At 47.4% G+C, this 25,244-nt stretch overlaps 1 protein-coding gene across 3 annotated transcripts; it reads right to left on the minus strand.

Annotated features, from left to right (window-relative positions):
- Positions 1–1,910: 1,910 nt before the first annotated feature.
- Positions 1,911–22,567, minus strand: TSPAN33 (tetraspanin 33). Of its 3 annotated transcripts, none has more exons than XM_046021616.1 (8): positions 22,235–22,567; positions 8,550–8,607; positions 7,749–7,876; positions 7,341–7,415; positions 6,196–6,291; positions 4,766–4,894; positions 4,202–4,363; positions 1,911–3,579 (listed from the first exon to the last, which is right to left on the minus strand). In XM_046021616.1, exons 1-8 carry the CDS (start codon positions 22,334–22,336, stop codon positions 3,535–3,537), a joined length of 795 nt encoding a protein of 264 aa, XP_045877572.1. In that variant the 5' UTR covers positions 22,337–22,567; the 3' UTR covers positions 1,911–3,534. The 3 variants fall into 3 exon arrangements, with proteins under 3 accessions (XP_045877572.1, XP_045877571.1, XP_045877570.1); XM_046021615.1 differs by having other exon boundaries at positions 1,912–3,981; positions 7,749–7,873; XM_046021614.1 differs by having other exon boundaries at positions 1,912–3,981; positions 22,235–22,566.
- Between the last annotated feature and the right edge of the window lie 2,677 nt (positions 22,568–25,244).

Below are 25,244 nucleotides of genomic sequence, written 5' to 3' on the forward strand. Positions count from 1 at the left end.
CCCTTCCTCTCATCACTGTGTTTATTAGTCAGTGAGTACTGATGGTTGAAAATGCTTCTGGAGTATCTATGATCTTCCAATCATCTGATTGATTTACCAGGTTCCTAGTGTGGTGTTGAGAAGACTCTAGAGGCTTAACTTCCAATATAAATTCTAGAGCCTGGTTACTCCCCACTTTATCCCCTTCTCTAAGTGTTTTATCTATGGCAGTTTGGAATATCTAATTACTCTTAACTTGTTTTCTGTGAGGAGAGAATACGGTTTACAAAATGTTCCTGACCTCTTTAGAGTAATGGCCCAGGGGAACTCTTCCGGTTCCCCTGGAACCAAAAGAAAGAAAGAAAGAAAGAAAGAAAGAAAACTTTCTGTATCCCCTTTTTGAAACTTTTTGACCCTGTTAACATATCTGCTCTTTCAGAAGAGGACATGTCAGAAAATAGTATATTAAAGGACCCTCATATTAAACTTGTAATAAACATGTGTCTAGCACACAGTAAGCGCTCAATAAATGTTAGGCGATTTTTAGAACCAAGGCCAGACAATGCCCACCTCAAGCTCTTGCCAATAACCAACAATAGCTCATTCCTAGATTTCCCCACCTTAAGAGATACATGAGAGTGGGAAGGGAGTGTCCTAGGCTGAATAATGACCACCCCAAAATGTCCATTCCTTCATTCCTGGAACCTATGTGTTTATTACCTTACACAGGAAAAGGAACCTTATAGATGTGCTTAAATTAAGACTCTTAAAATTGGAAGATTATTCTGGATGACCTGGGTAGGCTCAATATAATTAGAAGGACACAGAAGAATCAGAGTTAGAGAAAAAGAAGGTGTGACCATAGAAGCAGAGGCTGATCTATTCTGAAGATGAAAACGGGGGCCAGACAAACAAACAGCCTCTAAAAGTTGATAAATGGATCCTCTAGGGCCCTCAGAAGGAACTCAGCTCTGATGACGCCTTGATTTTAGCCCAGTGAGACCCATTTCAGATTTCTGACTTCCAGAACTGTTAAGATAACAAATTTGTATTGTTTTTAAATTTGAGGTAATTCGTTACAGCAGCAATAGGAAACAAATTCAGAGGCAATCATTATTTCTTGGAACATTCTGCAAAATTTGCACTCTTTGACTCAAAGTCCCTGTTTACATAGTTGGGTTTGAGGCCCACAGATCTACGCAGTACTGTTCTTGCCACCTCACCCTAGCCGGATTTTCACCAACCTTCAGGCCTTTCTCTCCACTTCTGTCCATCTGGTCTGATCTCCGCCACCCCAAGAATTTTCTTCTATTCACCCACCTCTGGGGCCTAGATCTTTGAGACTAGGGTTATTAGAAACTGAAATCCAGGCAGCAAATTAAAATGAAACGTGAAATACCAATGAGAAACTATTTTAGAAATTGGGGCATTTTCTCTCCCAGCATCAGGCCAAAGAGAAAGAAGGCTTGAGAAACTGAGAACCAGAGATACTGAGACATGAATCTAGCTGGGAACGATGAACTGCAATATCAGCTTCTTAACTTTTGCTAAAGGCCCTTTAAGGCCTGGGACTTGGGCAGAAATTCCTGACCCTTTTGTTCAAGCCCAGGAGGCTACATACGACGACGAGACCTAAGTAAGAGTATAGTTTGGAGGTAAGAAGTCTGGATTTGAATCCTGGTTCTGCCGACCACCATTCCTGTCCCTCTATTCTAAGAGGCCCCAGATGAGCCTCTTGCCAGGCGAGCTCCTCCAAGCCGGTGTGAACCGGGGAAGTGCGTCACCCCAACTCCTAACCCAAACGACGGTCCGCGTCACCAAAAGAAAAAGTGAAAAATGCTTTATAAAATGTATCTTGGACACAAAGAAAGCGCGTTTTCCTCTTCTCTCAGAATAAAAAGCCCTTACTTTTAATTTTTTTATTTGTGATGATTTTATTTTTTTTTTCTTTCAGTTGTGTTACTAGCTGGAGCTAAACATTGGCAGGGGCCCCAGGCGGCTGCTGGAAAGGCGCCCTCCCAGGAGCAGAAGGCTCGTTTAGAAGAAACTGGGGGCGGGGAGAGAACTCGCGACTTGGTCTCCCCAGAGCGGTAGGGACTTTTTCGAGTCCTTCTCCGGCCAGGCCAAAGCTCCTAGGCTGAGACCCCCGACAGCGGAGCGCAGCCAGGAGACATCGGGGAGCACAAACAGCAGAAGCGTGTCCCGGAGCCCGCAACCTCCCCCTGGCAACCCAGCTCCCAGCTCCTCCCCGGCTGGGGGCGGAGGCGCCGGCTCCGGCCGCCGCGGGGGCGGGGACCACCCACAGCGCCACGCAGCCCCGCCCTGGCCCCGCCCCCGACGCGCCAGCCGGGCCTCCGGGCTAGCCGCCCTCGCACGCTTCTCAGGGCGTGAGCAAGCCCCGCGCCCGGCTGGGAATTTTTTACTCCTTGAAGTACGGCGGGCAGCGGTACCAGCTCCTTCAGATAAAGATGGAGGAGGGGGCTGGAGTGGTTGAAGGCCTTCTTCCTCCTCGTTCTCCTCCCCGTCCCAGCAGAGACTGCTAGACTCTGATTTCCAGCTGTATTCTTACCTACCTCCGTCCTCAAAGTTTTGGGTGGCCTATTTTAATTCAGTTTAGTTTGGGGAAAAATTAACATCAGGTTTTAGGATAACACTACGCCATTCCCAGGTCGGAACTGGGAACCTTTGGACCTAATTCAGACCAGAGAGGGTGGGGTTGTGCAAGGGGAGTAGTGCCTCTGGTGGAGGGAGATGGGGCGAGGGATGGGGCCCAGGAGGTATTGTGATGTTTAGGGGAGTCTCCAGTCCCCACCTGGAAGGCGGGCCCACCCGCTGCGCCCTTCTACCCCTCCCCTTCTAGTTGCCAGAATGGAAAATTCATGGAGTCCAATTTAGCGCAGGTCAACAAACTTTTATTGCCACTTCTGGCTCCCCTGCCCCAGCAAGATCCCTGCTTCTAACACTGTAGAAATACTGAGCTTTGGTGCAGGGTAATGGGGGCGGGGGGAGGGGGGATGTTAATCGTGCCTCCTCAGCATACTGCCAAGGTTAAAGAAACCCCACTTGCTGGAGAGGGAGGGCCAGAGGGGAGGAATTCAAGGACACAAATGGCTCAGTCCCACCTCTGCTGGCTGCAGAGTATAAGGACCGTGGTTCCAAACATTTAAAAAAGGGGTGGAGTGGGGGAGAGGGATGAATTTGGCTGCTGTTGTACCCCTTGCCCTTGCTGCCACGTTTCCATGGAAATGAGGGAGGGGCAGGATGTAGTTCACTTTGACTACCTCGGAGGATGGCAGGGCAGCATTTAGTAAACATATCGCCTTCCACTCCTACCCAACACATAAAACTGTCCCCAGTCGACCCCCAGCTCACTGCCTGTTCCACTCCCTTCCCTTCTGGAGCTGGTATCATACCAACTGGACTCCAGGTAGGGCTGTTAGCGTCCACTCTCCAGCCAGGTCTTGCTGGAAACAGATGGAATCAGATTATGTCCAGGAGGCTCAGTAGCAGCCCTGGTAGGACCACTGGTTGTAGCATCTCGGTGAAAAGCAACACCTAGTACTCCCAAGACTCTGTGCAACCGATGTTTCCCAAACATCTCTGCCCAGACAAAATAAAAAAAAACAAAAACCATAAACCCAAATGTGTATGGTTAAAAATAATGCAAAATAACTCTAACAATGCCGAGGGCTAGGATGGAGGAGAGGAGGATGGACAGCCTTCCTAGACATGGGCCACCTGTGCACTCTGCCTTCTGCTGGGCTGGATCTGGCTTCTCCCCACTGGGCTGTTGCTGGGGAACTGGAATCCAAATCTCCATTTGGTGCCGAGAGCTCTACCCACTGCTATTGGTTGATGACGCTCGCCTGTCGCCATAGTGAGGACGTGGAGGATGGATTCTCAGTACCACGGGTCAGCTCGGTGCTGCTGGTTGTACAACTGTAGCTTGATCTGATCTTTGATCTGATTCACAAGGATCTGGGACAGCAGGATTCCTACCAGCTGGGAGAGGCGAGATGGATTGGGCCCTCAGCAATGAGTGGTGTCTTTGTTTTCCCTGAATCCCAGTATGGTTAGCACCCAGTATGGTTAGCACCATCCCAATCCCCTGCTTCTTAGCAATGTCAGTGCCTGACACCCTAGCTGGTCTCCAGGTGCCCTCCCCAAAACAAAGGAGTCTTTGCGGGGCTGTAGGACCCACGAGTCTTACGGGGTAAGTTACCTGGGGGATGGCCAGGCCCAGGGCTACACCACCAAGAAGGAAGAGGTTGCTGTGTATCCAGTTGACCAGTTTGTCAATACAGCCATTGGTATAGATGACATTACTAGCCTCCAAGTAGTCAAGGGCCTGCATACCTTGGCCACACATGGTGTTGATCACTGCCTGGGGAAAGAGTTGAAAAGCCAAATGGAACTCCCACTCCCAAACTTTTTATTTCGGGCCCTCGCTGATGGTCTTCCCACCCTTCCTAAATTCCTAAATTGGTGGGGAATATATGTGAAGGATCCTAACTTGGGAGTTGCTAAATGCACGCTTCCTTTCCTCTGGGAGATCTGAGTTCAATTCTCCTTGCTTTAGAGACCTGCACCTTCTGAGTCCCCGTGTGCACCACAGGAGGGAAAAGGAAACAGAGCCATTAGATTGGGGTGAAAAGAAACATCTGGGAGCTGTCCTACAAGATTGATTCGTTAAGCTAGGGAATGGGGATTCCCCACAGTGGCTACCTTAGTTGGCAAGTAACTGAAATTGCTGCCCAGGAGGAAATGACATGAGATGTAGGCTCACCTGGTTTGGGGTAGGCAAGCAACAGGAGTAAGGCACAGAGCAGCGCTCACGGCTGGGGTTGTCTTCTGAACAGTTGAAGTACATGTTCTGGGACCAGTCCCTATAGGAAATCCCTCCACAGCAGCTGAACTGCAACAAAACCCACCACAGAGGTTAAGAATCACCCAGTCCTCAGAGCAGCTGAAAGTCCGTGGCCAGCTTCCATTTATAAATTCAGGGTGTTTTTAAACCTTGAACCCACATTTCTCAGTGGCCTTTCCCTTTATATGCCTTGTTATGACGACCATAGTTGTATATATAGTTTGTTTTTCACATTCAACTAGGAGCTCCTTGAGAGCAGTTTCTGCACAGGATAGAGGCTGCAAAAGGGAGTGTTTCAAAAACTCTGGCTGAAATAGTTAAAGGATTACTGTTAAAAATATTTCTTTGAATACAGAGAAAACAGAAGAGAGTCTTCAATATCATAGGCCCATAATTACTCCTTGAAAGCACGTAGGATCCAAGTAAGTTGCACCACGGGAAGGGGAACTCAGTACTGATCTCAAAAGCACTTTTATTTAAAATTCAACTTTTGATTTATAGCAGCACGATTTACAATAGCTACATGGTGCAAATGACCCAAGTGTGCACCAAAAGATGGATGAATTTACGAAATGTGGTAGATACATACAACAGAAGGTTATTCAGCCTCAAAAGAAGGAAACTAACATGTTAGTTAGAAACTAACTAGATTTCATACAACATGGATGAAATCTGGAAACATGCTAAGTGAGATAAGCCAGTCACACAGGACAAAGACCCTACGACTCCACTCATATGAGGTGCCTCGAGTGGTCAAATTGAGACAGAAAAGAGAAGGTGGTTGTCAGGAGTTGGGGCAGGGGGAAATGGGGAGTTAGTGGTTAATGTGTAGAGCTTCGTTTGGGGAAGATGAAAAAGTTCTGGAGAGGGATGTGGTGATGGATGTAAACAATGTGAAGGTCCTTGGTGCCACAGATTTATATACTTAAAAAGGTTAAAATGGTAAATTTTATGTTATGTACATTTTGGCACAATTTTTAAAACTTAACTTTTGAATAGGTAATATTTAAAATCTGACCATTTCCTTATCCCCCCATAAGTAACCACTTAGAATAGTTTCTACATATCCTTGTAGATTCCCTTCGTAAATATGAATACATATTCTTTCCTCTTTTTTTTTTACACGCATGGTAGATTACTATATACACTACTGCTCTGTTCTCTTAAAAGTATTTTTAAAGTACTCTGCTATGTGTGGTTTTTTGCCAAACGTCCTTCCAGAGTCCATTACCTGGCAGGTAATGAGGAAGCACTTAGGCCTGAAGGGTGAGGTGCGTATTAGGATGGTATTAACTTTTGCCTACAGCCTCTGAGACCACAGCTGACCTCCCCCCATTCCTCACCCATACCTTCTTCTGGCCAAAATCAATGAGGTTCTGTAGATCCAGGTCATCTCGGTAGTGCACAATGGCATTATTGATGATCTCACTCACTTTCCCTCGTGCCTGCCAGAGACATGAGTAGGGAATCAGAACATGGGACTAATCCTTAACCCTTTTCTCCAGTCAGGAATAACAGTAGACAGTGATCATCCTTCCTCATTTAAGTCAGCCTTGAAATCGGAACCAGGTCCTAGGTTGATGGCCAGTTCCCAAGCCCATCCACCCCTGGGCCCTCAGGTACTAGGAGGCAAGAGAACAAACACAGGACCTGCTGCTCCCTCTTCTCAGAGCCACATTCCGAGATAATCCAAGATTTATTTACCTCTGAACACTATTACCACAAAATACTTGTTGATGCAAAGCAGAGAATCTAATACAGCCGTATTTTAGTGAAGTGCTTCTAAAGCTGAGACACTGACCTCTAGTGGACAGAAGAGAATAGCATCTATTTCGACTCCAAACAAATCATTTTAGGATTTTACTAAGCCAGAAGGACTAGGACATTCTGAATGAACTCAGTGGCTCCCCATTTCATAGTTTCCACAGTGCTTTCTTCCTCCTTCCTCTGCTACTTTTCTCAAAGTTTGTTGTCTATAGTCCAGTACTATCCCTGGCAATCATTTGCCCTTTGAGAAAGGAATTCTTGTTCTTAAATAAAAGGACTGTCCCTAAATAGCAGATCACTTCCAGCTATGGTGAGCACTGCTCAAAATCTCGTTTACTTTCCCTCTTCTTTCCTTCTGTTTATCCCAATAAGCAATGTTTAGAAGAAATAAAAGATTCTTCATATTGTCTACAGTCTACTTGATAATTGTGTTTTACCCAATAATTTGCCATTAAAGTTTGCAGATTATTTTAACTTTGTGTCATAGAATTTGTTTTCCTGTTGGCTTCTCAGACTGTCAGAGGAAAACAGCTTATGATCTGGAAATCCTGCTTAAATATGGTGACTTTAAAGGCCATTCGTCCACCCCTAAGGAGAATCTTTCAAAGGCGGACGCTTCTCAGGGGACAGATCACTGTGGTTAATTAATCAGGCTAAGCACAGGCAGGAACCTTCCCTTCCTCCCTCTGGCTCACACCTGAGGAGGCCCTTTGACCCCCAACATTACCTTGTCTGAGAAGACGAAGCCCAGGACCCCTGCAGCCAGCTGTAGCAGGAACACGATGGTGAGGCAGAGGGAGAACTGTGGGGAGCAGGCAGGAAAAGGAGGCAGTCGATTACCATGCTGAGCTCCAGCCCCTCCCCCAGGGCCATGGGAGTACTGGATCCTGGGGGGCTACGGGGCACTTCTCCCAGATGCCCCATGTGTGATAAAGGCCACTGCCTCCACCATGCTGTCTTAAGGGTGGCCATCCTGTGCCGGGTCATCTGGGCTGAGCTCTATAGTGGGGAGCAGACAGTACAGGCCTTTGGAGGGGGTGCAGAGAAAACTGAAAGGTTGTAGGAATGGCATCAGGAGCCTGGGAGGCATAGGGAGGAGGCCAGGGTCTTTATGGTGGGGCCCCTGATCACTCACCGTCTGTAGGAGGCAGATGTTCTCACGAAGGGATCCAATGCAGCCGCAGAAGGTGAGCAGGAACATGAGAACGCCCACCACAATCAGCAGGATGGCAGGGTCCACTGCCAGGCAGGCCAAGGCTGCTTCTGGGGGAGGGGTTGTCTCTCAGTCTGAGCCTGGGGCTGGCTGAGAGTAATACCCAGGGACGAGGTAGGGGTGTCCCCCAAAACTGTTCTTCTCTGCTGGGGGAATCTCTAGTAGGGTTAGATGACGGTTATAGGGAGGCACTACTCCCCTCCCAGGGGGAGAATAAAAAGGGCCTAGAAGGGTTTGTGACATTTCATTTGAGGAACTAACAAAGTGAGAGCCTTTATTCCCAAGATTAAGAGAGGAGGAACCACTTCCGCTCCAGAAAAGAATTAGAATGGCATTAGGCTCCCAGTTTTGCAGATTCTGTTTCCTGGAGACTTCGTGCAGTAGAACCGGAATGGAGGTTGAGTTACTTCAGGACAGAGGGAGGGAGGGGCTGAGGCCTCGGATTACTCCCTGCTCCTAGAGGCCTACCTCCTTTCCTTGACACTTCCCAAGCCTAGCATGCAGGCACATCCTGGAAGATTTGTGGGAGCTCAGGGAAATCCTGGTGAACGGGCATGGCTGGCCTGCTGCCTTGGAGTAGGGGGTTGAGACTGGGCTAGAAGGCAGCTGTCCTCTTTAGCCCCACAGCTTACATGGGAAAGCATATTAAAGGGCCAGGGCTGAAGGAAGCAGAGAAGGGGCTTGGCAAGAATCATGGGGAGTTGGAGGGGGCCTATAGCTCACCTGCATGCTTCATCAGCCGAGCATAAACTCCCACAGCCACCATCACCATGGAAATCACCTGTGGACACAGGGAAGGAGGCAGACCCTGAGATTTTGGAAACCAGAGAGCCCCTCGTAAATTACCTTAAGGAAGAACAGGAGGAAGATGACTTTCCCAGGAGCCAGAGATGAGCATCTCTGTCCCCCCAAAAGATACAGTTTATAGCATCTGTCTGCTTTGTCTCCAAGAAAAGCTTTTACCAAGATAATCTCACTTGATCCCCACAACACAGTTATTGCGTGGGGCAGCTCTTTTCCCATTTTACAGATGAGGAAATTAAGGCAATTCAAGGTTATTAACAGTGGGTAAGAATGTGGGCTTTGGAGCCAGTGAAACCTGGGCCTCTGATAAATCTCTAAGCTTGAGTTTTTGTGTCTGAAGATCGGATTTTTAAAACAACTACATCTCATAAAACTACTGTGAAATTAGATAACGCATGGAAAGCACTTAACACAATGCCTGACAATAAATATCATCTACCATTACTAAGAGTTAACTTGTCCAGGGTCACAAGTTTTGGATTTGAATTCAACTACATCAAAGGGAAGGGTTTTTGAAAAATATTTATTTATTTATTTGAAAGAGAGAGTGCATGCGTGCATGCAAGAAAGAGCATGATGGGGGGGAGGGGCGGAGGGAGAGGGAAAAGCAGGCTCTGGGGTCGTGAGGAGCCAAAGGCAGATGCCTAACTGAATGAGCCACCTGGGCGCCCCCAATGGGCAGGTGTTAAAGCTGAAACAGACCTGAGTAGATGTAAACTCCCAGGTCTCTAACTCTCTTGGGGGTCAAAATGGTGTCAAATGCAAGAAAGCAAGTGCATCTCAATGTGAAAGGATGCATGCACGAATGCATGTGTGTAAAATGCCAAACTGCCTTGGAAAAGGAGGCTTTGTCTTTGTAAACCTGGATCCCAGCGCGGAGCAAAAGAGTTTAGACGCTTCAAACTTCCCAGCTCCTCCCCAAGAGAACAAACCCGGCAGAGACTACCAGCGATCCTCAAAGGGGCCTTTCCTGCCCCGACTCCCACCCACCCGCCAGGCCTCCAGGAGTGCAGGGCAGCCCAGGGTGCACATCTCTTGGCCACTCTTTCTTTGTGCCCAGTCCCCAGGCTGGTGCTAAGCAGCAGCTGGCTGTCACCATGGCAATAGCTGGGACCAAGCTCTGGCTGGAGGGAATTCTCAGCAGCAGGGACTTGACCAACTCAGTGGGGAAGGAGATGGCTGGCTAGACTCCACTGTCCTGCAAGACAGAGACCAGCTGGAAAGAGCCATCTTGGGGCTTTAGTGGGAGAAGGGAATAGGGCCCCTCGAGAGGTAATAGGGTCAGAGTAGCCCCTCAGCAGAAAGACATTTTTCCTTCGTGGCCTCTGCCTTCCATTTAGCAGTAATTGGAGACCCTTATCTAAAACCATATCTTTCCGGACTCTTCTCTGGCTAGATAGACAGCTTTGCCCCCCCTCAATCATTTGACACTGCCTCGGACTCAGGGCCAGATGTATTAGATGCTGACCCTTATGCTCTTTGTGCAGGAGAGAGGGAGCTGCTGGCAGAGCTGAGAGTGGGGCTGGGGGAACCGGCATGCCGTCCCCCAGCAAGTGGAGCAAGGAGCAAGGTGGGGTGGGTGGGAGGCGAGGAAACCACACGGCCCAGCCACCCCAAGGCCTGCAGGCACAGCCCTTTGCCAGAGTGACTGAGCATCTCGGCCTGCCCTTTAAAACCCCCCACAGCCAATTAATGGTTCTGAATATCCTTTTACTGAATCACTGAAAGATATGTATAAATAAAAAGATTATTTCTCTTTTTTTCCCCAGGCTCCTCACTGTTTTGCAACATGTTAACTTTCCACCAGGATGTATAACTTTCCACAGAGATGGTCTCTGATTAAATCCTAACACAGCTAAAACAAGAAAGAGAAAGTAAAGAGATGTCACAGAACACAATAACTTAATTCCATGTGGAGCCTGTAATTACAGCAGTCGTATGTTCACAGATAACACAGTTATCTGTGGTAGGTAGACTAGTGCCCCCCCCCCAAAGATGTCCTGTTCTAATTCCTGGAACCTGTGAATATGTCTCCTTCACGGCCACAGGGGCTTTGCAAATGTGATGAAGGGTCTTGAGACAGGGAAATTATCCTGGAGGGCCTTAGAAGAGGGAGGCAAGAAGGTCCGAGTCAGAGAAGGAGATTGGCATGACAGTGGAAGCAGAGGTTGGAGTGGTGTGGTGCCAGGAGCCAAGGAAGATGGACAGCCTCTGAAAGCAGAGAAAGGCAGGAAATAGGTTCTCTGGAGCCTCCAGAAGGGACCAGCCCTGATGATACTTTGATCTTACCCAGTGAGACCCATCTTGGAATTCTGACCCTCAGAACGTAAGAAAATTAATTTGTGTCCTAGTAAGCGATGAAGCTTGTTGTAAGTTGTTACAGTTCCAAAAGGAAACTAACACACTGTCCAAATTCCGTTCCTCAGCTGCTATGCACAAGGTACTCTGAGGACCGCAGAGATGAGTAAGATACGGTCCCTGCCCTTAAGGACACCTGTATGTTATATGGGAGAGGGACAAGAACATCCAGAGCCTGCCTATCTTTCCAAACTTTGTGTCATTAGAATGGGAGGGAGGACAGGGAGAGAAGAACTTAAAACTGCTGATGCCTCGGCTATACCCCAAACCACCTATTTCAGAATCTCTGACATTGGAACCCAGGCAACGGTACTTCTGAATGCGTTCCAGGTGATTCCAATGTGCGGCCAAGTTTGAGCATCACAAGCCTAAAGCACACTCAGCCAGGGATCTAGAGCGGCAGGTGCAGGTTACATTAAAACCCAGATGAAGACTTTAATATCATCATTAATATTTAATACGATCGCTAATGACACTGCTTACCTGGGGCTCACTAGCTAATGCTAAAATGCGACATTTTATCACTGATCTGCCTCTTCATCCTGGAGTCACAGCTTGCTCTTTCACACCCCATTCCTGCCCACATCTCCCACCCTGAATTCCTCAAAGCCACTGCCGTCCCAAAATTAACGCCACTGCCGTTAATAGCACGGCGCTTTAGAGCTGAATAGAACCTTAGAAATGAGCTCAGCCACTCACCTCTTTTTATAGATGAGGCCCAAAGAGCACGGTGATGCCTGACCAAGTGCACATGGATGCAGAGGAAACATCTGGACTAAACCCAGTCTCCAGTCTCAGTCTGGAGCTCTTTCCACCGTGTCAGGCTTTGCCACAAAATCCTTATCACACCCCGCAATATCGCCAATGAACTCCTTTCATGATGAGGATGGAGATAAAGACACTTCTTAGAATGGCTTTTCATAGTCTGGCGAGAATGAAGCCTCACTGGAAATTTTCAAAAGCCAGACACAGTTTTTAAAATAGCTGAGTCTAGCAAAAGGCATGTTCCCAAAGATTGTCAATCAAATTATATAAAATAACTTGCATGCACCAATGCCTTTATCCTTATAGAAGGTGAGTAATCACCTTATAATGAAAATAGCCATCCCCTGGGCTCCTGGAAAATGGTTCAATCTACGACTGGAGCAGGAGATATACAAGATAGGCCTGGAGTATGTGTTTCATGGTGCCAGAAAGTAAGGAAATGCTCAAACACACACACACACACACACACACACACACACACACACACTGACATGGGTATGCCAAAGGGACATCGAAATGAGGAAGTATGAAATTATTACCCCAAAAATAAAATACTCATGAGTCCATACGGATAAAAAGGACTTAAAATTTTTTTAAAGGACTTAAATAAATAAGCGAGGGAGAAAAGACAAATTTCCCATGCAGAAGAATTCCAAATAATTTGTGTGTAGATGCTGCACTCTGGTATAGATGCTGCACTCTCAAGGGGGTGGAGCCCAACTCCCCACTCCCCTGTGTGGGCTGCCCCCTTTGTGACTCCTTTCCAAAGAGCACAGGATGCAAGAGGGGCGAAAAGGCTAACTTTATGGGTGGAGACACCTGGCAAACACTGCCTCAGCTGGGTGAGTAAGGTCAACACCAGCAGAAATAAATCACAGGTATGTGATATGATGTGATGAAAATGACACTTCATTCCTGTGGTTTTCCTCCTGAAAATACATAACCCCAATATAACCATGAGAAAAACACCAGGCAAGTTCCAACACAGGGATTTTCTACAAAATAACTGACCAGTATGCCTCCAAACTGTCAAAGTCATCAAAACTGAGGAAATTCTTTTCTTTCTTTCTTTTTTTCTTTTTGGAGGGGGGAGGGGCAGAGAGACAATCTCTTGACCCGAGCAAGCCCAACACAGGGCTCCATCCCACAACCCTGAGATCACAACCTGAGCTGAAATCAAGTGGCAGACACTTAACTGACTAAGCCACCCAGGCACCCCCAAAACCAAGGAAATTCTGAGAAACTGTCACAGCCAAAAAAACCTAAGGAGACAGGACAACTAAATGAAATTTGGTATCCTGGATAGCCTCCTGGAACACAAAATGGGTGTTACCTGAAAACTGAGATCTGAGGAGTGCCTGGGTGGCTCAGTGGGTTAAGCCTCTGCCTTTGGCTCAGGCCATGATCTCAGGGTCCTGGGATCGAGTCCCGCATTGGGCTCTCTGCTGGGCGGGGAGCCTGCTTCCCCCTCTCTCTGCCTGCCTCTCTGCCTGCTTGTGATCTCTATCAAATAAATAAATAAAATCTTAAAAAAAAAACAACTGAGATCTGAATAAAGCACGGACCTCAGTGATAATGATAATACCATTAATTGTCATGAATGTGTACTCATGCGTGCATGTTATCATACTCACGTCCGATGTCAAGAGAAACTGGATGTAGGGTATATGGGAACTCTGTACCATCTTCTCAATCTTTCTGTAAAACTAAATCTGTTCTAAAAAATGAAATCTGGGGATGCCTGGGTGGCTCAGTTGGTTAAGCAGCTGCCTTTGGCTCAGGTCATGATCCCGGCATCCTGGGATCGAGTCCCACATTGGGCTCCATGCTAAGCAAGGAGCCTGCTTCTCCCTCTGCCTCTGCCTGCCACTCTGTCTGCCTGTGCTCCCTCTCTCTCTCTCTCTGACAAATAAATAAATAAAATCTTTTAAAAAATGGAATCTATTTAAATACAGCCATTCCCAAGTTGTTAGGTGTTAATTGGTTAGTAAATCCACATTTTTTAATATCAGATTTTCCTAAACTGGGATTTACTTGCAAGCAATTTCATAAACCTTAATCAGGAGGGGTTTGTCCTTACACCAAAGGGTAAGGCAATGGATCTTAAAACTGTTCAGGGGTAAGAGCACCATGCATCTACAATTCTATTAGTATAACCTGTACAATTTTGAAATACTAAATTCTATTCATATAACCTGTACAATTTTGAAATACTAAATTCTTTTCTGAAACTTTAATATGCTATCACTGCTATCTAATTTACAGTCCATATTTACCTTTCCCCAGTTCTCCCAATAACATCCTTTATAACTGTTTTTTTTTTTCTTTTTTTCTGATCCAGGATCCCATAAAAGATCATGAATTTAGTAATCTTTAGCGATCAAGTCTCCTTTGGCCTGGGAGAGTTTTACAGTTTTATTCTTTTTCCTTTTCTTTGTTTTTGGTCTCAAGACACTGACTTTTAAAAAATTGTGGTAAGGGACACCTGGCTGGCTCAGTTGGTTAAGCATCTGCCTTCAACTCAGGTCATGATCTCAGGGTCCTGGGATTGAGCCTTGCATTGGTCTCCCTCCTCAGCGGGAAGTCTGCTTCTCCCTCTGTCCTCTCCCTGCTCACACTTTCTCTTTCTCCCACTCTGTCAAATAAATAAATCTTTAAAAATAAATAAAAATAAATTTAGAATTGTGGTAAAAAATATATATCAAAAAATTAACCATTTTACAGTTTAGCAGCCTTAACTACATTCACGTTGCTATGTGCACATCCCTGCTATCGTGTTCCAGGATTTTTTCATCACCCCAAATAGAAACCTTTAACTCATGAAACAGTCACTCTCCCATTCCCGCCACACCTCCAACCCCTGACAACCACAAGTCAGCTTTCTATTCCTATGGTTCTGTCTATTCTGCACATTACCTATAAATATGGCTTTTTGTGTCTCGTTTCTTTCACTGAGTATAAAGTTTCCAAGGTTCACCCATGCTGTGGCCTGTATCAGTACTTCACTACTTTTTATGCCCTAATAATATTTCATTGTACGGATATAACCCAATTTGTTTATCCATTCATCCATGGATGGACATTTGAATTGTTCCCACCTTTTGGGTACTATAAATAGTACTGCTTTGAATGTTGGTGTACAAGTTTTTGTTTGAATACCTATTTTCTTTTTTTTTAATTTTTTAAAGATTTTATTTATTTATTTTACAGAAAGAGAGAGAGAGAGAGAGCAAAAGCAGGGGGAGCAGCAGAAGGAGAGGGAGAAGCAGACTCTCTGCTGAGCAGGGAGCCAGATGCAGGGCCCAATCCCAGGGATCACGACCTGAGTGGAAGGCAGACGCCCAACCAACTGAGTCACCCAGGTGCACCTGAATACCTTTTTTTTTTTAAGGTTTTATTTATTTATTTGACAGAGAGAGATCACAAGTAGGCAGAGAGGCAGGAAGAGAGAGAGGGGGAAGCAGGCTCCCTGCTGAGCAGAGAGCTGATGCGGGGCTCAATCCCAGGACCCTGAGACCATGACCTGAGCCGAAGGCAGAGGCTTAACCCACTGAGCCACCCAGGCACCCCTAAATACCAATTTTCAACTCTCTTTGGTATATACCCAGGAGTGGAACTGCCAGGTCATATGGTAATTCTATGTTTAATTTTTTGAGGAGTTACGGGGCTCTTTTTCTCTAGTAGCTGCATGATTTCAGATTCTCACCAGCAAAGCACCAGGGTTCCAATTTCTCCATGTCCTTGTCAACACTTGTTCTGACATATTTTTGACACTGGCTTTTTTTTTTTTTTTTTTTGAAAGCTCATGATGCCCAGTGTGGGGCTGGAGCTCACGACCCCAAGATCAAGAGTTGCATGCTCTACTGACTGAGCCAGCCAGGTCCCCCAACACTGGCATTTTTTATAAGCCCAGGCCAGTTCTTTTGCAGAATAGCCCTCAGTTTGAATTTATCTGATTGTTTCCTCACAATTAGATTCACGTGACACATTTTTTTAAAAGATTTATTTATTTATTTGACAGAGAGAGAAATCACAAGTAGGCAGAAGTAGGCAGAGAGGCAGGCAGATACAGAGGGAGAAGCAGGCTCCCTGCTGGGCAGAGAGCCTGATATGGGGCTCGATCCCAGGACCCTGGGATCATGACCTGAGCTGAAGGCAGAGGCTTAACCCACTGAGCCATCCAGGCACCCCATAAGGTGACACATTTTTGAGTCTGGCACCTTAGACCACTCGGCCATCCTGACACCCTATAGGTGACACATTTTTGACAGAAATCTTACACAGGTAATGTTGTGTCCTTCTCAATGTGTCAGGTGAGGAAGAACAATGTATTAATTTCTATTGTAGAAATAAGGAACAATTTACTAAGCAACGACAAGGCTGTTAAGCATATGTCTCTACATCTCATAAAATAATAAGACAGGTGCTACTCTAAATAGTTTCGTGGTGTTCCATAATATTTGGTTGCTCCTTGTTCTCTTCCCTTTGTCTTCTGCTAGCTCTTGCTGGCAGATAAGCAGCCACAGATACTGATGTTCATGGGAGAAAATAGAAAATGGAGAAAATTCTCTCCATTATTTGACTTTGTTTCATGCAAACTGCGAAAGACAACCATGATTTGGTGATACGAGAAAAACCCTATTCCAGCCCCTGGAACACTACAGCTTCAGGGATATTATAATGCACGAAGGAAGGAAAGGTTATAGGGCGCCAAGATGAAACTCTGAATAAGAGTTCTCCTGGCTTTTGTACTCAAATGCTAATAATTATAGGCAAATTAGCTCTTGGAGTCCACTTGGATTGTACCTTAAGACCAAGGTGGTGTGACAAGCCCTGACAAGGGGACCCATGGAAGGCCCTTGGAGACACAGTGGGGTCTCTGTTCCCATGATAGATAGGAAATGTCTCTGTGAACTATAAAATATATAAAGGCATCATTCATTATCACCTCTCTCTGGCTAACAGTAGAAATATGAGCAAAGGGGGTTTGAGGCTGAAGGAAGTCAGGTCCAATTTTAGCTAGCCCTCACCTGGACTCAAACCTCAGCTACTTACGACTTGTCGGAAGAAGCACTCATCCTAGCTCTCCAAGCTCATCCCTAATGGGTGACCTCTAGTAGCTCTTTCTAGCAACAGCAGTAGCTACCCTTTGTTGAGTGCTAAGGGTCAGGCACTGGGCTAGACCCTTTATATCAACTCTTTCCTTGAATTCTGACCACAGTCCCAAGAGGGTGTTAGCATCTTCATTTTACAGAACTGATGCTGGGAGAATTCAAGTAACTCTCCCCAGCTCCCTTAGGGAGTGAGCAGCTAAATGGGACAGGAACCTAAGTCTTTCTGTCCCCAGAGCTGGAGCCGTGTGATCTGGGCCCCATGGCTGCCTTCCTCTCCCTGACTCATGGCAAATCCAGGGCACGTGCATTCCCCTGGGGCATCACGTGAGGTGGGAAGAAGCTGCCTGCAGTCCTCCTGGGGGAGCAGCTGGTAATCTCCAAACTGGGTGGGGCTCCGGCCAGGGGGAGAGTCAGAGAGCACCAAGAGGTGATGGGGCCAGCAGCGCCCAGAGGAAAGTCCCCAGAACAGCACCTTGAAAGGGGAAGACATGGCATCACCATGCAGGGCCCACCAGCCCCTGAGAGAAAGCTCTGGCCATGCCTGTCTCCACGTTCTAGAGTCCAGTCCACATCTAGTGGGGGCATCTGTCTCAAAGTCCTCTCCTCTTCTTGGAATCTCTTCCTCTTTCCTTTTGAAGGTGATGGTGGGGGACAGCTGGGGATAGAGTGGGAACCAAAACCTTGCTCTTACCCAGAGGGACACGAGGAAGGAGGGAGGGGTCTGTACCTCTGGTTTCTCAGTCCTCTCTGTCCTTATTTCTGGATAAGCCTGCTCAACCTAAAGCAGGGCCTTCTCTCTCTCTGCCCAGGCTCTGCATGCCCTGTCCTCATGTGGCCATCCCAGCACCATTGTTCCTGGGGTTCTCAGGTAGCAACCATCTGTTTGAAACTAGCTCTTGGCCTTCCCCTTCTGGACTGGATGCCCTGCTGGAGTAGGGGAATCCACAGAACTCTTTCCTTTCCAATGTCTGGAGCCAACCGTTCAGCTTCTCTTTAGCCATGGCTGATCGTGGTTTCCCAAAGTTAAACATGAGAGACAGAAGTCCATAAGGGCTCATGGGAGTAAAAACACTCAAACTATGGTCCTGGAGGTCCCAGCTTGACACAGAGTCTGCTATCAAGACTCTGAGAGGTGTTACATGTTTTCTTTTATTCTTTTAAAGGCTTCTTGAAGTTTATGATTTTCTATTGGGCACAAGGCAAACAGAGCTGTTGAGATAAGAAAGCATATGAGTGACTTGACAGCATAGGATAGGCTTCCTGTCTTCATGTTTAATGTTTTGTTTTGTTTTTTAATTAAAAGAATGTGACTACGTCACTTAATACAACCTGCCTAGTCTACAGGGAAAGGAGGAGACCTGGGGTGGGGGAGAGGGTGGGATCTGCCTTCTAAGGTACTTAGGTATGCGTGTGCACACGCGTGTACACTGGGGGTTATGCTGGGTGGTAGCAAGGGCCTCTGTCACTAGGAAGGGTTTTTGCCAGGCTCGATGCTGGTCATTTCCCTATGGCTCCTGAGCCAGATGGCCACAGATGGTGCCGCAGGTGGTCTGGAGCATTCTCACTGCCCTGGGGACTCCAGTACAGTAGTCCTGGAGGGGACAGTGAGTTTCTTAAAGAAGATCCCTCACTAGAGGCCTGGATCGGTCTAGGAAAGATCTATCCACGTGCGCTGCAGTGGGAGTGAAAAAATCTGGGTGTTGTAGGTAGTAATTATGCACGACCCCTAGGGAGATGCTGAGGAGTATGGCTGACCTGGCTTGAGGGAGGGGTGCTAGGCCACAGGACCCAGTGCAGAGGAGAACACAGTTGGATCCCTCTCCCCCACCAAGGATGCTCAAGGACTTCTGGTGGTACTACATCTTGAGAGACTAGTGTCCGTAAAAGAGGGCGGAGGGGCATCACGCCTTCACCCATCATTTGATGGGCTGCTCCATCATTTGCCATTCAATAAACATTCAGTAAATACCCACTGCCGAACTCATATGGGCCCTGAGAAGCAAGAAGTGAATAAGGCAGCGGACCCTATCCTCGGGGGCCTGAAGTCTGGAAGAAGAGACATAAATAAACACATCATTGCAGCAGAGGTAAGGGATGAGGCAATCGAGGTATACAGAAGGTGCCATGGGAGCCCTGAGGCATGGCCACCAAGGAAGTCTGGGCTGAGTCACAGGGACTGGAGGTCTGAGTGCAGCCTGACTCGAAACTACTGCAACTGCGGCCCTGGGTGGAAAAAGGACCAGCAAGGAGGGAGAGGCCCACTATGGGCAGCATTGATAATGTCCCTGCCAGTGTGTGCCCGAGGCTGATAAGGCACATACCGTGGCACTGGTCTTGCTTCTGCACAGAGCTGTCCAGCACAGGGAGGGGAGGAAACTCAGCCACCTCTTAACTGAAAGATTATAATACAACTTTTGGGATGTTGGGGCAACGACTCTGGGTCATGGAATCCCGACAATCAGTCATCCAGCAGCATGATTCTGGGGAGAAAACCAGAACTCCTAGGCAAAAGGAGAAGTGAGATTTGAAACATGAACAGGAGGAACGGGTCCTGCTCCCAAAGATGCCGGCAGCCTTCTGAGTCAGACTAAATGACCCAAGGGTCGGGGCTGTTAGAGCCGCAGCAGGGATAACCGGTGTCATCCCAGCACTGAGTGTGACCCCAGACAATACTGGCTACCTTCCCAGTGTGTTCCAGCACAAACACCACCCATCCGCAGCTCCTCCAGGGGCTGGCCACAACAGGCACTCTGCCTGGAAAGGGAGAGGGCCAGCATGGGAGCCTCCTAGGCAGAAGAGGGGAATTTGATTAGGATGGCTTATTAGGAGAGCTTACAAAGAAGAAAGCACAGGAATCAGTCCCTGAAGGGTGGTAGGAAGAAAGAGGACTGCTGAGCTGGGGAAGCAGCCCTTCATCTCCAGCTGCATTTGTGTGGAATGTAGTTCTGTGTCTCCGGGCCTGGGGGAGAGTAACACTCAGTCACACCCAAAAAGTACTGGCCTCTGGGAAGGTCAATGTCCCAGGGACACTGGGACACAGAAAGATGCATCCTTAGATCCAGCCCCAGGTCCTGAAGAAAGAAAACAGTTCCCAAAAGTGATGCATTCATCTTTAAATAGTTCACAGAGGCAGAAAATTTTTCTCCTTTCGAGCAGAAAGATTAAGGACAGAGAGACAGATATATTGGCTTAGGGTCACACAGTAAGTTGATGCCAGAAAGGAACTGGGCCTCTTGTCCTTCATTGTGCTATTTCTAGAGCTTCTGACTTTTTATGAGTCTAAAGTAGGGCCAAGAAGGGGCTCTTCTCTAATTTGGGGAGGTGCCAGCTTGGTTAGCCAGGTCCTCTGACCCTGAATGAATCATTTTTACCAAGGTAAATGGGTCTATGGAGCCACACTCTCTCCCTGATTGCAACCTCCCAAAGTCATTTGTCTGGTAAAAGGGGGGTGGGGTGGGGAATAGGGTGGGGGAATCCAAGAAAATGACCATGAACGCAAGTGTAACAGATGTACCCAGCTGTTGCCGCTGGGGAACACAGATAAGGGTGAAGTGCCAAGGGCTCCAAAGAGGAAGCGGTCTCGGCTGACAGAGAAACTCAGAATGAGGATCTGAGGTCCCTGGGATGCTAATGCTAGCTCTGAGGATGGTATGTCATCCCCAAAAATGGCATGTTCCTGGCCTGGAACATTCAGTGAGCATGGAGGAGGGCTCACTGGGACTTGCCCTTAGGCAGGGAGTTTCCCTTAGAACATCCCCCAGCCCCCGCAGAGCGGTGGTGAGTTTCTGTCTGTTCTTCCCTAACCTCCAGCTGAGGCAGACCCTAGACCATGGGAAGTTGGGTTAACTAGGAATACTAAAGCCCTAGCTACAGTAGCAGTCATCTGGGCCCCGGACTTCCCCTAAAGGCACTGTACTTCAGTAGAAAAACCACCAGAGCAAACTTATTAACCAGCTGTCAGATGTTGGATAATTAACATATCTGTGTTTTAGTTTTCTCATATATAAAATGTGGGTACTGGACAGGATATCTTCTAGATTTTTTTTTCCAGTTCTAAAACTGAGAATTTGTTAGGAACTCAAACTTCATTTTTTTCCCAGTACAATGGCTGAGCTCTTACCACCACCCTCTGGGGTTCCTCTCATTTGTCCCAACAGGCTAGCACTTATGTACTTTGTGTCTGTTCTTCAAACCACCGCCCCTGTGAACCTTTCCAGCAATGGGCTTAGATGCCTGGTCTGCTCCCTCTCCTAGGAAACATATTTTAGACTCAAGCTTTCTCCCTCCTGCAAGTCTGAACTTTCGGTCTCAGGCTGAAATGGGCAGGGATAATGGGCACCTTCAGCAGCCGCTCTGGCATGGCTGGAGCTGGAAGAGAAAGGGGGATGGGAGAAGGACCTCTCTATGTTCTCAAACCCAGAGGAGCTCAGGAACTCTATAGACATGAAACAGGATTGAGCTAGCATTTCATGATCTGCTCCAGCTGGATTCCCGGCTCCAGCAGAGTGTTTCTGCCATTCCTGATCATACTGGGTTCGATTTTATGGAGGAGGGAACTAGGGCCTACAGAGATGAACGTCAAGTCAACAACTACAGGTTGGAGACGAGAATCCAGATGGGCCCAGTCCAATATTTTTTCCACTTTTCCACGCTAATCGTAAGATTCTGAAAGGACAGCTGGCCTTTCAGCCCAACACAGGGTCCAGTTAAAAGAAGCTGAAAACTGTCAGGCTCCAGAGGATGGAGTCTGGTCCTGAGAAAGGTGGGGCAAAGTTTGGGACAGTGCTGGGAAAGACATCCGCATCTGGAGGCCATTCCTGCCCCTTCTCAGCCTTTGGGAAGAGAGGGGCACCAGAGGCCTCCAAAAGGAAAAGATGAAGCCCTTTAACCTATCCTCTCTGAGGTAAGGGGGAAGGAAGGTCTGGGTTTTCCCCCCTTCCTCTTTTTTCTTTGCTGCTCAGCCTCCCAGACCCCAGACCTGAAAGTCCCCCAAACATGAATGTACCATTGGATCTGCTTTGAGCCAACAGGAAAACCCGCTTCTCCTGCGCAAACCCATTATTTTGGCCTGTCACAGATCCTCATCAAATGACCAGAGGATATCCGTTAAGTCTTCACTGAATCTCTTGCATTATCCTCCCCCTCTCCCCACCCCCAACATCCCCTCCAGACGCGGTGCCAGTATGGTGTCCCTCCCCAGGATAAATTACCCCAAAGTGTCATCAGCCCAGAAAACTAAGCAGTGGTGTTCACGACGCTCGCCTTGAACCTGGCATTCCGGGACGCCCCCTCCTCGGCCGTGGACAGCCCACTGCACCCTCGAGGGGTGCCCTGCAGCCCAGGTGCCCCCAAGACCCCACGACTCACCCAGAAGAGCATGTTGAAGAAGAAGAGCAGGTATTTCACCAGCGGGCTGACGAAGGTGAACTCCTCCCCATAGCCGGCCGGCGCCCCGGGTCTCCGGGCCATGGTCCCCTCGCCGTCCCCCCGGTGGCCTATCTCCCCGCGGCGGCCGGCCCACCTGCGCGCCCTTCGCCCCGGGGCATGAGCCGAGCCACCGCGGGAGCCCGAGAGGCGGGGGAGCTGCGCCGCGTTGGGAAATGCCCGAGCCGTGCGTCCGGGAGGAGCGCCGCCGCCGGGAGTCGCGGGAGCGGCGGCGGACAGCGTGAGCCGCGGAGACTCCGAGGCGGCGGGAGGACCAGCCTGGCCCGCCCGGCTCCCAGGAAACCGAGCCCGCCCCTGGCAGTCCATTGGCGCGGCCGCCGAAGCCTGACTTCTCATTGGCCGGTCGCTGATGTCACTAAGCGTCCCGCCATCCCTCTCCTCCGAAAGGCGGGGGAGACACCTGTTCTGTGAGGGACAACTTGTTAAAGGGTCAGTGATTCTGCCGCCTCCTCCGAGAAGGGAAGCATCCAGGCAGCAGCTGCTCAAGGGAAAGGGGATGAGATGGAATGCACACTGCATTACACACCCATGTCCTCTACCCTGTTGCTGTACACACATGCAAACACACATGCCTTAAAATCAACAAGTATCTACGTCGTGTGTTCAGCAATGCGCCCAAAGCTGTGGGAATACGAAAGAAGAGAGAGAATCCCCGGGGGGATGACAATAAAATCAAGGAGACAAAACTAACCTACGTGTAACAACTAGAAGATATTTAAGAGTAACGGCAATCAGGTTTAGTAACTATATATTTTAAATGCTTATTTCAGAAGCTCTGGAACCCACTAGTGGAAATTTGGAAGCATCACCAGCAATCCTGCCATCTCAGTTCCTTGCGGTTTCAAACCGCCCCCCCCCGCCCCCTTCCTATTTCCGTAGAATCTTGGTCGATGGACAGACACTGTGCTTAACATGTTGATCTGACACAAACAGGTTGAGTGCAGTGTAGGTAGTGGGCATAGTGCTGCCATAAGGAAAACGAACAAGAATGTTATTGATCGAATATTTGTACACTCCCCCCATTCATATTCCTAACCACCTCCTCCCCACGTGATGGTATCAGGAAAAGAGGCCTTCGAGAGGTGCTTAGGTCCTGAGAATGGAGTCCTCATGAATAGGATTAGTGTCCTTATAAAAGAGACCCTAAAAGAGATCCCAGAGAGCTTCCTCACGCCTTCCACCACGAGAGGACACAGGGAAAAGACAGCTGCCCAAGAACCAGGAAGTGGCTCTCACCAGACCCGTAATCTGCAGGAGCCTTGATCTTGGACTTCCCCTGCAACCAGCATTGTGAGAAATAAGTTTCTGCTCTTCATAAGCTACCCAAGCAGCGGTATTTTTGTTATAGCAGCTTAAATAGAATAAGGAAGATTCCACCCTTAGTTACATGACCTGGGCAAGCTACTTGATGTCCCTGAGCCTGTTTCTTGAATGTTAAATGGGAAAGTCCTGTCCTACAATGTTGATGTGCAGATTAAACAAGATAATGCATGCAAATCACTTAGCATAGGCTGGCACATTGAAGGGTTCACTCAAGGCAATATTTTGTTTTTGAGCAGAATTTAGAATCCAGTAGGGAACGACGATAACTACACAAATAACTACAGCACATTTATTTGGTGGACAGTTAGTGAAGCTATCATAGTAAGTGAAATCAAGGGAGGAAAAGACTTAGAATAGAAGAGATGAAGGGGAAGAGTAATCTAGGTGGACAAAGGGGTGAGTCAGAGCCTGGAAGTGTAAAAACACACTGTGTGTTTAGTGAAAAATAACCAGACTGGTTTGGCTAGAGCATTGCATAAGCTTAGTATAGCAGTAGAAGATAACACTGACTGATGCCAATACTTGTTAAATTAAGTTAAAATAATTGGAAGGGCTTGAATGCCAGATTGGGGAGTTAGTGCTTTATTGGTTTTGAAATAAAAGGTTGGGTTTTTAAAAAGATTTTATTTTTTGAGGCACCTGGGTGGCTCAGTGGGGTAAAGCCTCTGCCTTTGGCTCAGGTCATGATCCCAGGGTCCTGGGATCGAGCCCCACATCGGGCTCTTTGCTCAGCAGGGAGCCTGCTTCCTCCTCTCTCTCCGCCTGCCTCTCTGCCTACTTGTGATCTCTGTCTGTCAAATAAATAAATAAATAAATAAATAATTTTTTAAAAGATTTTATTTTTAAGTAATTTCTACACCCAACATGGGGTTTGAACTTACAATCCTGAGATCAAGAGTCACATGCTCTACGGAATGAGCCAGCCTATCATCCCCAGAAATAAAAGTTTTGAAGAAGGAATGATATAAGATCTGTTTTTTGTTCTTTGTATTTTGTTTTCATTTAGAGTGGGAAAGAGGCTGCACAGAGGAAGGTTTGTTAGGAGACCATTATTAATGGTGTAGATAATCAGAACTATATATATATATATGTATATATATACATATATATACATGTATATATATATGTGTGTGTGTGAATATTACTCAGCTAACAAAAAGGATGAAATCTTGCCATTTGCAATAACATGGATGGAGCTAGAGTATATTATGCTAAGCTAAATAAGTCAGAGAAAGACAAATACCATGTGATTTTACCCATATGTAGAATTTAAGAAGCAAAACAGATGAACATATGGTGGGGGGGGAGGGAGATAGAAAGAAACAAACCATAGGAGACTCTTAATAAGAGAACAAACTGAGGGTTGACGGAGGGAGGTGGGTGGGGGATGGTCTAGACGAGTGATGAATATTAAGGAGTACGTTTGTTTTGATGAGTGCTGGGTGTTGTATGTAAGTGATGAACCACTGAATTCTACTCCTGAAACAGATATTGCATTCTATGTTAACTAATTACAATTTAAATAAAAGTTTGGGGGGAGAAAAGGGGAAAAAAAAGAATCAACGGGATGACCCAATGTCCTTCAAGGATGGTGCTTGTGTAGTAGGAA

This window comes from Meles meles, chromosome 10 (genome assembly GCF_922984935.1).
Source record: "Meles meles chromosome 10, mMelMel3.1 paternal haplotype, whole genome shotgun sequence".
Classification (NCBI taxonomy): Eukaryota; Metazoa; Chordata; class Mammalia; order Carnivora; family Mustelidae; genus Meles; species Meles meles.

Coding starts and splice junctions, on each gene's coding strand:
- TSPAN33 (XM_046021614.1), bottom strand. CDS start 22,336: ATGGCCCGGAGACCCGGGGCGCCGGCCGGCTATGGGGAGGAGTTCACC. Junction 7,877..8,549: donor TCGGCTGATGAAGCATGCAG/GTGAGCTATAGG, acceptor CCCCTCCCCCAG/AAGCAGCCTTGGCCTGCCTG. Junction 4,364..4,765: donor GCTTGCCTACCCCAAACCAG/GTGAGCCTACAT, acceptor CTCTTTCCCCAG/GCAGTGATCAACACCATGTG.